The sequence below is a fragment of the Antedon mediterranea genome, chromosome 8 (genome assembly GCF_964355755.1).
Source record: "Antedon mediterranea chromosome 8, ecAntMedi1.1, whole genome shotgun sequence".
NCBI classification, from domain to species: domain Eukaryota; kingdom Metazoa; phylum Echinodermata; class Crinoidea; order Comatulida; family Antedonidae; genus Antedon; species Antedon mediterranea.
This window is the reverse complement of record NC_092677.1, coordinates 16,464,947-16,479,010: the sequence shown is the minus strand read 5'-3', so window position 1 is coordinate 16,479,010 and position 14,064 is coordinate 16,464,947. Positions and strand designations below refer to the sequence as shown.

The 14,064-nt window shown below is 33.6% G+C and overlaps 1 protein-coding gene across 1 annotated transcript; it reads left to right on the top strand.

The window, feature by feature from the left end:
* The first annotated feature begins 4,990 nt into the window (after positions 1 to 4,990).
* Positions 4,991 to 14,064, top strand: LOC140056409 (pachytene checkpoint protein 2 homolog). Its single transcript, XM_072101774.1, has 13 exons — positions 4,991 to 5,015; positions 5,750 to 5,849; positions 6,492 to 6,657; positions 7,793 to 7,916; positions 8,569 to 8,715; positions 9,114 to 9,186; positions 9,644 to 9,707; positions 10,641 to 10,727; positions 11,200 to 11,306; positions 11,876 to 12,029; positions 12,592 to 12,704; positions 13,180 to 13,249; positions 13,417 to 14,064. The coding sequence occupies exons 2-13, from the start codon at positions 5,764 to 5,766 to the stop codon at positions 13,507 to 13,509; spliced, it is 1,284 nt and encodes a 427-aa protein (XP_071957875.1). The 5' UTR covers positions 4,991 to 5,015; positions 5,750 to 5,763; the 3' UTR covers positions 13,510 to 14,064.

The window sequence follows — 14,064 nt, the reverse complement described above, 5'->3', positions numbered from 1 at the left end:
TCATGACTACAAACAATTGATTACATAGCTTTACTACCTTTTCCCAAATTTACTTATCTACTGAATCCCAGAAAATGTCTGACCTTGTGAAAGGGTCATTTTTTGGGTCAAGTTATGTCAAAATGTATTATTTATGTTATCTTAGAACCGGTTTCTATGCGTAACTAAGAATAGTTGTTTTGTTAAATACAGTTGAACCTCCCGTAAGTGGCCACCCTCGGGACCACCTGGAAAAGTGGCCGCTTACGGGCGGTGACCCCTTACGGGAGGTTCTGCCGATAAAGGGCCAAAATCACTTATTATGGCTATATACGATATTCTTAACGAAACGAGCCTCTCAATTTTCCAGCTAATTGTAGGCATATTATTATTTATAATCAGGTGGTTCAGTATTTTTTAGCATTTTCAGACAAATTTTAAAAACTTTTATCATATGAAAAATGGTCGGTCAAAATCTGTCTAGTTTTCTCATCTCTTCACAGTAATGTTTTTAAAACCTCTTCAAAATAAAGCTAATATATAAAGAAATACAATAAACATGCACCTCTAATTCATAGGTCCATGCAATAAGTATCACATTTTTCGATTGGCCGCTTACAAAAAATCTCATTTTTAGTATAAAAAGGTGCTCGCAGCTGCTTACGGTAAGCACCAAATGCACTAATTAGATAGGAAGAACAAACAGGCTTTTCAAAGTGGGTCCGTTAAGGGAGGTGGCCGCTGTAAATAAAATATGGGGTTTTCATGAATAAAAATAATCACAGAAGAAAGTGCTTACGAATATGACCTTGTGAAACGGTAATTTGAAAATGCAAATAAGGCATGCCTGCTAATAATCTACAAATTTAAATTTGTATGAGATAAATATGCAAAATCTAAAGAATATCTCATTTGTAGTTACCATAGTAACTGTTGCTATGCATAACTAAGGGAAATTAAATAATTATCAGATAATTATTAATTAATAATTATTACTGAATCCAACCATCACAGTAAAAAAAATATAGAATTTAAAACCAATATTTAATAATAAAGTGTGATATTTTACATGCTGACCTTAAATGAAATGAAATTTCAAATCAGGGCTTCAATATTTGTTATGTAGCATTAACATACCTGAGTATATCATTGACTTTTGATTGGTTCTATTTTGGGGAGGGGAAAGTGGTGGATCCAGGACTTTTAAATAGTTAGGTGGTTAAAGGCGAGGGTCTAAAAACTTAACTTTATGTCCTATCTTTTGCATTGCAATTTTTAACTTGGGGTGGGTGGGGGCTTGGAGAAAAGGGGGAGGTGGTGGGATGGAGGAGTTTGAATCCGTCTATTCATTGGGGCGATAGTAGTGGCAGTGTGGGTGGTGCTTGAATGCATGCATTTGACACTCTATAGTGGATGATCGACCAAAGTGTTGCAGTTTATCTTTTTGTGGTTATAGTCGGGGTGGGGGGGGGGGGGGGTGGTAGTCGAAAGTGGTGGTGGATGGGCATGTGGGATCTGCTTAGGTTAGCAAATAAAAGAAGTAAACAAATGAAAGAGGAGCTTCAAAATAAGAGAGGAGTAATCTGTTGCAAAGATTAAAATTCACAACGATCTGATAATTTATTCAAATTTCCAGAGGATATAACCTATAAAATGACATTAAAACTGGAAATTACAGAATCTATAATTAAAAATTAATTTTTTTTCTCACAACACAACTAGAACTATATAAAAAATTAAGAATTTTTCTGACCAATGAGTTTCAAATCAAATAATCAAAGAAAATAAAATGTTTTTACTAATATACCATGTTTTTTTTTTATATAAAAATGCCTATGTTTCTCGCAACACTGCTTGTAGATTTTAAATTTACCCCAGTATTTTATTTTAGAAATCAATTATTAAACATTAGAACTACCTATTTGTAATAAATCAGCTAAAAAAATACACCACTTTGGGCGTTATGGTGAAGTAAAGTTTAGTTGCATTGAACAATTTAAAAAAAGTGAAAAACACCCCTTTTTAAATAAATGGTATCTCCCAAAGTATGAAATAAAAAAAAATAAAAAAATTTGAAACAGGTACACAATGCATTGTTATTATGCATACACTAATTATTTTTTATAATTAAATGAACAACATAAAAATATCGTTCATCAAAGTAGTGCCAATATCCATTTTAAAAAACCTTAAAAAAGGACAAAATTTGTCAAAAACATAAATTTGGCCGTTGCCATGGAAATATACGTGTGAAATAAAAAATACTTCATATTTGATTTCTCTCAACACATATATAGCCATGTGCAAAATTTGAAAGAAATCCATTTTTTTTAGTCTGCCACTCTTTTTGATATTTCTTTGATTCTTACAGACAATGGCTCTTAATAGGTGCTAAACACTGCCGTTAGTAACCCAATTAGCAAAGATTACAATGTTTACTGCCCGCGGTCAATTTTGGTGTTAGTACACATGCGTATTAGGACGTCACAAGTCAATACTCTTGCGAGGCGATTTATATTTATATGGTTTACTGTGTACTATTAATGTTGGTAATTTCTCCAGACAACTTATCATGAATCATGATGGATTAATGGGTTTAATAAGGACCAGCAGTGGTGGTGCCCGCGGGGGGGGGGGGGGGGGCTACGGGGGATGTATCTCCCCCCCCCCCCCTCTCTTCCCCGTCTGGGAAACGCGAGTACTTTTCGTCGGGGAATATAATATACAGTAAAAATCATTCGCATTCACTTCGTATAAGTTCAGCGCCTAGAAAAACCGCGACGTTCCATTTCTTTTAGTACGTTGGAACGGAGAGCTATTGCACTTTATATGCATGCATTATTGCCAGCGATCTAATAAACAATGAATAGGTACGCACGTTGTCTGGCGGTTCCCCTTTGAACGAAATGTTTAACATTGGGCCTGATCCATTGCGGTTTACGTGTGATATCATGTTCCATCCAGGGACCAGAATGTGTACTTTCCAGGCGAAGTTTACAGCCGCGTCAGTCGTGTACTTTGTATCGACGTACGCAATACAGCAAAAGGGTACGAATAATGTTGGCGATCTATCTATTTTTTAATTTTACGATTAACCGCTATATAACGAACTGTACATAATCCTTTTAAACAATGGCTTATAGAGAGAGCATAGACTATATTTGTAATTGAATTTTTAACCAACACATACAGTATAATGATAGTTGTTGTTACGGGTTGATACTAAACGAATATTCTCGTAGTACCATTTTATACCATATTTTATAATAACGACTATCCGAAAACTAAAACTAATTGATTAATTTCTTCTTTAATAAGATATTACTACTATTTCTAACGTTATTACAATTATTAATATATTATAGACCTACATAAAAAAAAGCCTATTGCTATTATTATTGATATTGTTTATTATTACTATATGCCTGAACCTATTAGGCCTACCGGTTACGGTATGCACTAAATATGTCCATCATTATGGGATTAAATATTATCCTTATTTAGGCTATTTATTAAATAATATTAATAATATATTACGAACTGAGGCCTACTATGTAGTAGGCGTAGCCACAAATCGTTAAACGATATATAATTTAGTCCTACAATTTCACTGAACTCTAAGTATGTGATCGTAAAAATCATATATTTATGATATTAATATCATTAATTTAATTATACAATATCAGACTAAAACAGAAGAATTTTAGTTTTGCTAAACGGTCAAAATATAGACTGACACATAAATTAAATGTCATATACAGTAATAAAAATAAGAAATTGTGTCGTTGGAATTCTAATATACGTATATTTTTGAATATTCATGAGAACAAATTATATAATTGTTTTCATGCGCGCACTAAAATATGATTTTAAAATAAGTTGTGAGTCTTTAATATGCTACAAAATGCACTAGGGTTCGTAAATTAAAAAGTTGCTTAAACGGTAAAATTTCGATTTACCAAATGATACGTCTATGGCTTGATAACAAATATGATTAATTTGTTAGCTGGTATAAAAACTGCGATATCTCCGTGAAAATTTACTCGATTTTTAAACGGTTTTTTCGAGAAAAAAGCTCAAAGAACAATGAAATTAACAACTGCACAAAGGTCATGCTTCACTATGATGTATTAGAAACTACTGCGCAGCCTCTGTTTACTTTTCTTGTCACCGATGTCATGCCTGGCTTCTTCCTTAATTAGGGTGTTACGTAATCAGAGCCGACTCAGAGCGAGCTGCACTGCACGTAACAGGATGTTCTTCAAAGGATCGTTATGGGAAGTTTATTACCCTATGCTTAAGCACTACCGCACAGCGTGATACTAATTGGATTAACTGGATAGCTAGGCCGTGTTGTGCCTCCTCTTATTCTTTACTCAATGGTTGAACTCTTTTTTTTTTAGTCTTTCCTGAGTCTGAGATCGGTACACATGGAGGTATAATTATACCTCCATGATCGGTATGCTCTGTTTGGTTTGCGATGATGGTTTACATTTTCTTGTGGCGGTGCCATGATGATTGTACAATTTCCAAAAGGGCTAATAATCCGAATCTCTCCCAGGCTAGGCCTACCTCTCTACCCCATTATGATTGATGGGTTGAGTTGTTTCAGAAAATTAACTTCCCTGAGCTCTGATTTGCTGAGCAAGTTTGGTTGCCCCGCCTCTATATTCTGCATACTAAATTATGATTCCCTAGCTCTCTATAAAAGTTGATGTACCCACAATGCACGTTATACGGAAGTCATAGTCTTGCGAGGACGTACGAAAAGACGCAGCCATTTGCTTTCTGTTTTAATATAATTATAAAAACATATTTGTAATCTAACATAATAAATAATTATTAATATCTATCATGAATAAAAAAAGAAATAAAACATGTATGATATTTATGATATAGTATATGCCATAGCTAAAACCTATTAAGTAAATAATAATGTATTATGTAAAAAAATATTATTTTCAATAAATATCCATCCCATCATGCTCACTAATAATACTTAATAGCGGAAACTTCGAATGTTTCGGAGTTTTGTGGTAATATAACTTCGACTTTTTAGCAGTAGTTTAAAATTCAAAGATTACTATTAAAAGCTAAATGAATACCCATGCTCTGTTATTATTAGATTAAAATTGTCTAACCTAGGCTAGGCCTAGGCCTAGCTAGGGCCGGCCTATATAGCCTAGGCTAGTAGGCCTACCTGCTGGGGCTAGGCTAGAGGCCTAACTCTAAGCTAAGTAAGGGGTAGGGGGCCTACTACTACTAGTCTAGGCCTAGCCTAGCCCTATAGGTAGGCCCCAGCTAGGCCTTAGCTAGTATAAAATTCTGGCTGCTGGTGGTGGCTAGCTAGGCCTATCTACTAGGCCTCTAGTAGGTAAGTAATGTAGGCTAGGCCTATTATTTTAGGCCTACTCCTCTCTCTAGCTAAAAGAGGGCAGCCTTTTCTTTGCCATTTGGTTCGTTTACTCCCATACAGACTAGGCCCTATCCCTGTTTGTCATCTCTGCAAGATAGCTTCCCTCCGTAGCACGAAAATCATCTATTTATTGGCATGGTTAATCGTACATGTATGTAAATTTATTGTTTCCTACTAACTGTATGTTAGCTATCATTTCGTGATATTAGGTCTAAACCCAAATAAATATTTTACTTTATATTGGCACAGTTGACTGTCATATTTTATTTGGTGAAAACTGTATATAGGCCTACATTGCTATTATATATTGATGATTAAGAGAACTTGATTAACAATTTAATTTATCTTTTGCAGTTTCTACCTTTAAAATGTATAAAATAAATGATTTAGAGGATTCTTTACCAAACACACCTGTTCAGAATATACATGTTGAAGTATGCCAAAGTCCCTGTAGGTAAGAAACTATACCTTCAGTGAGTGTGTGAAATATCAACTACTGTATGTTGCTTTGTTAAAAATGTTGCTGTGGTTAACAGCAGAACTGCAGAAATGCCCGTATTTCTACGAAAATTTGGCCTAATTATGTACGGAAGTGAAAATAAATACTACGGAAATACATACTCAACTCCTTGATATGCTTTTATAATAAGGTCATCATATATAAAAATATATACATTTTAAGGCATATATTTATAAATATCGGTATTATTATAGCACATCATTACATTTCAGATTTGCAAACATTTTTAAAATATTTGTTATACTGTATGCGATACCCTGTTTGTCATTCCATTCCACTGACAATGTATTTTTGGCAAATGTTTTTTATTAGTGTACTTGCTGTATTACATGGTAATCAACTTCTGTTTGTAGTTTAACTTTGTAAAGCACCCTTGAACATTAATCATAGATACCAGCGCTATATAAGTCTGATTGATTGTAATGGCCACACTTCTCCACAGATCTACAGTATAGAATTTGTTTGCGCTAGGTTTGCACAGTTCAGCAATACCTACAGTACATTTTATAAGTAATGTTTGGTACTAACACAATATATTATACACCTTCTATAAATTCTCTTTTTTATGTTTATTAGCACAGCAAAAAAGTCACAATTACAACAACGGACAGAAAGTTTACTACGCAATCAGCGCATGATCTACGGTGAGTTGAAACTTACAGAATTTGACGATGCATTCCTTGCTGAACACGTCAAGTCTATTGCTGTGTGTGATGTGGAATTTGAAGGTGGAATAAAACAGGTATGTTTTACTTCTAACTTACTAGTTTTACACGCTAGTGCTTAATACGCAAAGCCTCTAAGCGTTTAAAGATGTAGTGTCTCCCAAAAACATAAACAATGAAGATTAATTAAATCAGACTTTGAATATGTTATTTTGTAGTTTTAATAAAGTTAATCACTTCCATAGAAAAAAAAATGGAAAAAATATTAAATCTTCTTCTTTATTGTATCAATACAAAAGGTAGCCAAGGTATAGCCGAAGCTAATCAAGCTTGGTACCTTTAATGTTTTCACTTATAAAATGACAAAATAAATGGTTAAATTCAACCAAAAACCTATTGGCTGGCATGGCAGCCAATTCGACAATTTTTTGCTTTAAATTACAGTTTTTTTTCAGTTAAAATACATTTTTTTTTAATCCAATTTTTGGTCAAAGTGGATAACTATTATGTTATATTAAAATGGCATATTCAACAAAAAATGTTTTAAGAATATTTTTTTCAGGGGGACAATATATCTTTAAATTATTACCCTGGTTATGTTTTGAATCAAACACATCTGAAAACATACTTCCATAATGTTGCAGCCAGTAATCAGTAATGTATACCAAGTACCCATTTGTACACCTGGGTGAAAAGAGACAAACATAAATAAAGTATCTTGCCTAAGCAATGCAACAAGCTTTTGATTGAACTCACGATCAATAGTCCAATACACTGCACCACACACCATTAGATTGGTTGATATAACTTTTGCTGATTGGCCGACAGGTGCGGCGCAATCTATAGTCATAAAGACACTCCTCTGCCATTATACTTTTGGTGTTAGAACCAGTACATCAATCGGAAGGGTTAGTGCATTACCCAAGTTCACTGGCTCATTACATCCTTAATAATAAAATAATCAGAATGTCCTTCTAAAACTTTTTACTCGAGTCATTATCATTCCGAGAACCATCGTCTACACTTCCCTCTAGTTGAAATTAATTTAGTTAAGGACTTTTTAAGTGTAAGTGTTTTTAAAGTCTTAAGTGTTTTTAAACAAGCGTACAGAACAAATTCAACATAGAATGCTATGTTATAAAAAATAAAATAAATATTTAATAATAACTGTAAATGTTATATTTTCTATTTGTGTTTTCTTATTGATTGTAGGCAATTAACATGTGCCATGTGAAGTTATTTATTCATGTTTACAAGTTGGGCATGGATGGACCAGGACAAGAAGAACTTGACGATGAGGAATTAGCAGCAGCAAATCATTGGATGTTACCATCAGGTATTATTGTCATGAATAAATCTAAAAACCAATGGTTTAATGCTTTAAGCAGGGGAACATTAATATATAGCCGTTTTGGGTTTTCGGCTGTCTCGCTACATTGTTCTGGTTGTAGAGCAAGTCTTCTGAGATCAAGAACTATAAAGTTTAGGTTCACAACTGTGCACCTTAAAGCTTGGTTCCCACTAGTACGTAACGCAAGGACGTAAACGCAATGCAAGCATTTTAACCAATGACAAGCGAAGTTATAGACAGTTAGCAATCACAAGCGAATAAGCCATCGCTTGCGATTGGTCAATTCACTTGCGTTGCGTTACGTCCTTGTGTTGCGTCGCTAGTGGGAACCACGCTTAAACAACCTAGTGTGTTACCCAGGTGTACTACAGTTTAGTTCCACAGTTGACACATGACCTGTAGGGGAGAAGGATGTTATGTAATGACAAAACCACATTTCTATGTAGTCTGTACTTTAAATATTTTGAAATGTTGTTATAGCGAGGAAGCACATACAAACATCCCCGCACATGTGCACAATGAATTGACATGGCCTAGTTGGGTCATCAGTTATCGCAAATCGAAAGATTCATACTATGTAACTAAGTATTTTTATTTCCGGGTGGATAAAAGTGTAATTTGTTTTTTTAATTTTCAGTTGATTTTGATGGTATGTGGGAAAACTTGATTTTTGATGACTGTATAAAATCACAGCTGCTTCAGTACGCTCACACAACACTACTTTTCTCTGACAAAAATGTAGATAATAACATTATCTCGTGGAATCGAGTGGTTCTTCTTCATGGTAAGTGGGTTCAAAATTCAGGGACACTACTGTGCCAAATACCAAATTTATTCCGTTTTACTCTGGTTTTAAAGGCCCTCTACCCAAACTATGTTTTACCTGGCACCTGAATACTATAGTAGTTCATCTAGTCTTAATCTATACTGTACATGGCTAACTTAAATTTGTTTGCTGGTTTTAGAGACTTGACTGTTTATATATAGTGGATGTATTTGCATTTCTCTAATGTTCCTTTGTATTTACTGTATGTATTTTATATATAATAGTATTTTATTAAAACGAGCAAAATTACAAAGAAAATAAAACATTACAGCCATTAGCTGGATTGTGAATTATATTTACAAGTCAAGTTCCCGCAGTCGTCTTTAACTTTAAGTTGTTATATGTCTTGTACCTAGGACCACCTGGAACTGGCAAGACATCGTTATGTAAAGCACTTGCACAGAAACTCTGTATTAGGTTATCTGAAAGGTAGGTACACTAAATATGCAGACATCGTTATCACTTGCACAGAAACTATGTATTAGATTATCTGAAAGGTAGGTACACTAAATATGCAGACATCGTTATCACTTGCACAGAAACTATGTATTAGATTATCTGAAAGGTAGGTACACTAAATATGCAGACATCATCATCACTTGCACAGAAACTATGTATTAGGTTATCTGAAAGGTATGATGAGATGTATTAACTACCACAGTGTTCCAACTCACTAAGCAACAGCAATGTTATGCTATTATGGCAGAGAATCTCCAAAGTTGCTCTTTCACCTGGGTAAATATTGTTATAAACATTATTATTTATATAGCATAAAATAATGTGAAGAACCACACAAATCAGAACACTTTTTATAAATCAACTCCATTATCATGATCGTTTTTATTTCTTATCAATTAAATAATAATTAATGTTTAATTGCTTACAGATATGTTTATGGTCAACTGATAGAGATAAATAGTCATAGCTTGTTTTCAAAGTGGTTTTCTGAGGTAAAGAATATAGTGCTTATGTTTGGGTGACAATCCAATATTTTTTAAAACATCTTGTTACAAGTATATTACACTTAAGCCATGATCAATTTGTAACCTAGTCTTGAATGGTTAAAACTGATAAACACTATTTTGAATGAAATAGTGAAGCTAAGGAAAGAAGTACAGTATCTTAAATCGTGTTATGTACACTCAATTTTAGTGTAGTCTTGAATGGTAAACGGCTGATGGTGAGTGAGTGGCCAAGCGGTGAAGACAGTGGAACCGTAATTACGTAGCCATAACATCGGCAAGGGTTCGAGGCTCACTCACTCCATGGTTCTGGTAGAACGAGTCTTCTCGGATAAGGACTATAAACCGTAGGTCCAGTGTACACATCTAGCTTGTGTGCACTTTAAAGAACCTAGTACATCTTTCGAGACGAGTAGGGGGTTACCCCGGTGTATTAGTACATCACAGCCACTGATCACCAACTGGGCCCTCTGGGAGACAAGTCTTTGACTGAAGAGGTTACCCAGTATAAATATATATTTCAATCAATAAACACTATTTTGAATGAAATAGTGAAGCTAAGGAAAAGAAGTATCTTAAATCGTGTTGTTTATACTTAATTTTTAATGTAGTCTTGAATGGTAAACGGCTGATAAACACTATTTTGAATGAAACAGTGAAGTTAAGGAAAAGAAGTATTTTAAATCATGCTATGTACACTTAATTTTGAATGCAGTCTTGAATGGTAAACGGCTGATTTCAAATTAAATCATAAAGCTATTACTTGTGCATACAGTAAACTCTCCCAATTACAAACGATCTGTTTTACAAAAAGAATGAAAAACAATACAAGTTTTGTAGTGATGTTGTGTTTCCGGAACTAGCTCTATGGCTTCCATGACAAGGATTAATTTTTGTTTTTTAACTCTTAAATTTGTTCAGAGCGGTAAACTTGTTATGAAGATGTTTCAGAAAATTCAGGAATTAATAGATGACCCAAATGCTTTGGTGTGTGTGCTTATAGATGAGGTGAGTACAAGTTTTTATTTATTTATTTATTTTTATTTATTTATTCTGGTATAAAACTTACAACAAGTAGCCGAAAGGCTAAAAACGTTGCAATTACAAAATTACTATACAATACTTACATAACAATAAAAAGGATGTAAAAAATGAAATAACAACAATATCACTCTGACTCTTTCCAGAGTATAATATATATGCATTCAAACTCATAGGTTAAACAGCCACCACAAACTTTACCAAACTGAAAAAATTTGCTAATGTGACCAGTTGACATGCTAGTCATCTACTTCAGTTTAATTATTAAATAATTTTATTTTGAACGTTTTATCTGGACAACGCACAGGTTTGTTTGTAAAATGTTTTTATTTCAATAAACAAATAATATTGTTTATACTGTATCCCTGGATTTAACACACTGGTTAAGAAAAACAGTAGCAAAAATGAGGTCACTAATTTGCTACTGTATTTTCTACAGGTAGAGAGTCTTACATCCGCAAGGAAGAGCTCCCTCAATGGTACTGAACCATCGGACGCAATACGAGTAGTTAATGCACTGCTTACACAGATCGATCAAATTAAAAAGTAAGCTTAGAGTACATTTATTATTGTCTAGACAAAACTGGAATAGTTGGTATACACAATAATAATTTCCGAGACAAGGATAGCCTGTTAGCGTTTACCTTTTATATACCTGATTCTTGGTACTATATATATTTCTAGTATCATAGGCAAATTTTTTAATACAGTATCACATGTGACACCTATGTCTTAGGCCATAATAATAAGTTAATGCACAAATCCTCTAAGTACTTCACATTCTTATCCCGGCCATTTTTGGATCAAACATGTCTGGAAACATACTGTACTCCCATAAAGTTTCAGCCAGTAATTATTGCAGTTGTGTTTCGACCTATAATACCACGTACCCATTTGTACACATTTGATACATACAATGAGAGATGGATTCGAACTCGGGATTTCACGATCAGTAGTCAACCAACAGACTGCGCCACACACTCTCAATTTTGATATAACCTTATAATAGTTTAGGTGCCACATGTTATACACATGATACTGTATCACACAATTTACATATTATGACACATGTGGAGGTTCCACATAGTACTTTACTTTGTTAATGTTTTTTCTAGATTTCCTAATGTTCTAATTTTAACGACGTCTAATGTGACAGGCGCCATTGATCTTGCGTTTGTTGACCGAGCGGACATCAAGCAGTACATTGGCGTTCCATCACCCGCTGCTATCTATAAAATATATTTATCCTGTATAAATGAACTTATGAAGGTATGCGACACAACCGACACAAATTTTCTGTAGTTTTTAGTTGTTTTTTTTTTTTCAATGTAAATGAGGCAATCACATCAATAAAGAGTGTGAAAAAAGTTTATTTAAATAGTTGATAAAAAGGGTAAGAGTGAATGTAATTACTGCAGTAACTGCAGTTAAATTGAATTGCATTATGGTTTCAGCCCAGAATAAAAAATCATATACCAAAACCTTTATGTTCATCTACAGTATATATAAATTGGTTTTTATTGTCGTGTTATTGCCATTTAAAAATAAAGGACAAACAGACGACCTAAGTATATTAATCGAAACGTTGAGAAACTTGACAGTTCTTTCCAGAACTAAATATATGTGGTATACTGTAAACTCTATATCAACATATTGATTTCACCATGCAAATCTTCAAAAAACAATAATCCAATATTTATGCTTATATCATCAATATATACATATTTATTTATAAGCATTATTATTGGTTTTCCCCCTTCCCCCACTTTTTTTTCCTCATTTTCTATGTTGGTTCGTTGATTTGATTTAATCATATAATTTGTTTTTGTAGACTGGAATCATTTACCCTACACAAAGTTTACTGGATCTGCAAAGTCTAAGGTCAATAAACTTTGAAAAGACGGATGCAACCCATTTTAGCCTTCGTTTAAAAGAAATAGCAGAGTGAGTATTACTCTCTTATAGACCCACAGAATGTAATCTTAGTTTACAGTAAAATATCAGTCCCATGTTGCTGTGGTGAAGTTCGGGTACAGGTTTAATGTTGATTCTGTGAAGCTGGTAATAATTACTGTTTAAGAAAATTTACGATCTGGAAGACTACTAACTGTGTGGTGGACTGATGATATTTTTTAATGTTTGTTTTTCATAATGTTAGGTTGTTAAGTTATTACAGCAGTAGCTGTTTGTCATAGAGCTAATTTTAAAATTGGTCAAATCTTTGACCTACTCTGACACTGAACATTTTTTCCCAATCCTGTGGTGGTAATTCCAGATTACTTGTCTGGTGTTCATATATATGGCTATAGTTCGATCCAAGTTCAGTGGAAGAAGCGTGTACTGAACCAACATACATTTTTTGTTGAAGATTTGTTTGATGAATGTAAATGGTTACGAATGATAACATTTTTTCTTCCAGTGGTAGCTATGGGCTAAGCGGTAGAACGCTACGTAAAATGCCATTTCTAGCACATGCGTTGTTTATTCAGGTAAATCAGTTTTTGTATTTTTAAATGTATTTTTAAGTATATTATTTTTACATTCCTTTTTCCAGTAAGTGATTGTGTTAATTGCTAATAATTAATGTGTCCCAGTGCATCTAATAAACCCGGCGAATCTTTTGTAAGTGGTTAATCTGTGTTTCTTTTTCTTTTAGAGACCATCAGTATCTTTAGAACAATTTCTAAACAGTTTGTCCAAAGCCGTGCAAAAACAACTAGTTGACCGTGACAACCTGAAAAATGAGTGATAGTGTCTTCAGATAAATTGCAAGTAGAAATATAGTCACTTCTATTTTTATTTGACTGAATACATTACAACTATAACAATGCAGGGACAAGTTGTGAACATGGTCAGAAAAAAAAAACTCAAGAATTTTACAAATATAGCCATAGTGTTATGCCATCAATGGAAAATACCACAATAGATTGAAAATACTTTTGCAATGTGTCAAAAATTTGACTAATACTATAGTCATATTTTTATGCCATCAATGGCAAATTTCACAATAGATTGAAATATAAGTATCTATAACAATAAGAGAGACACACAGGCACCAGCACATGATGCCTTATTTATTTGTCTACCTAACTTCAATTTTAAACATGATGTTGAGGTATATTTGAAAGAACAAAAAGTAATGGTTTTAGCATGTTTTGGACATACAGCCAACCGAGACTTATAAAACACAGTCTGGACCACACATGTTGTATAACTCAAACTGGGCTACTTAATAACCTAAACTGGGCTATGTATAACATAGGCTGAGCTACTTGTAACTCAGACTGGTACTTAATAACCTAAA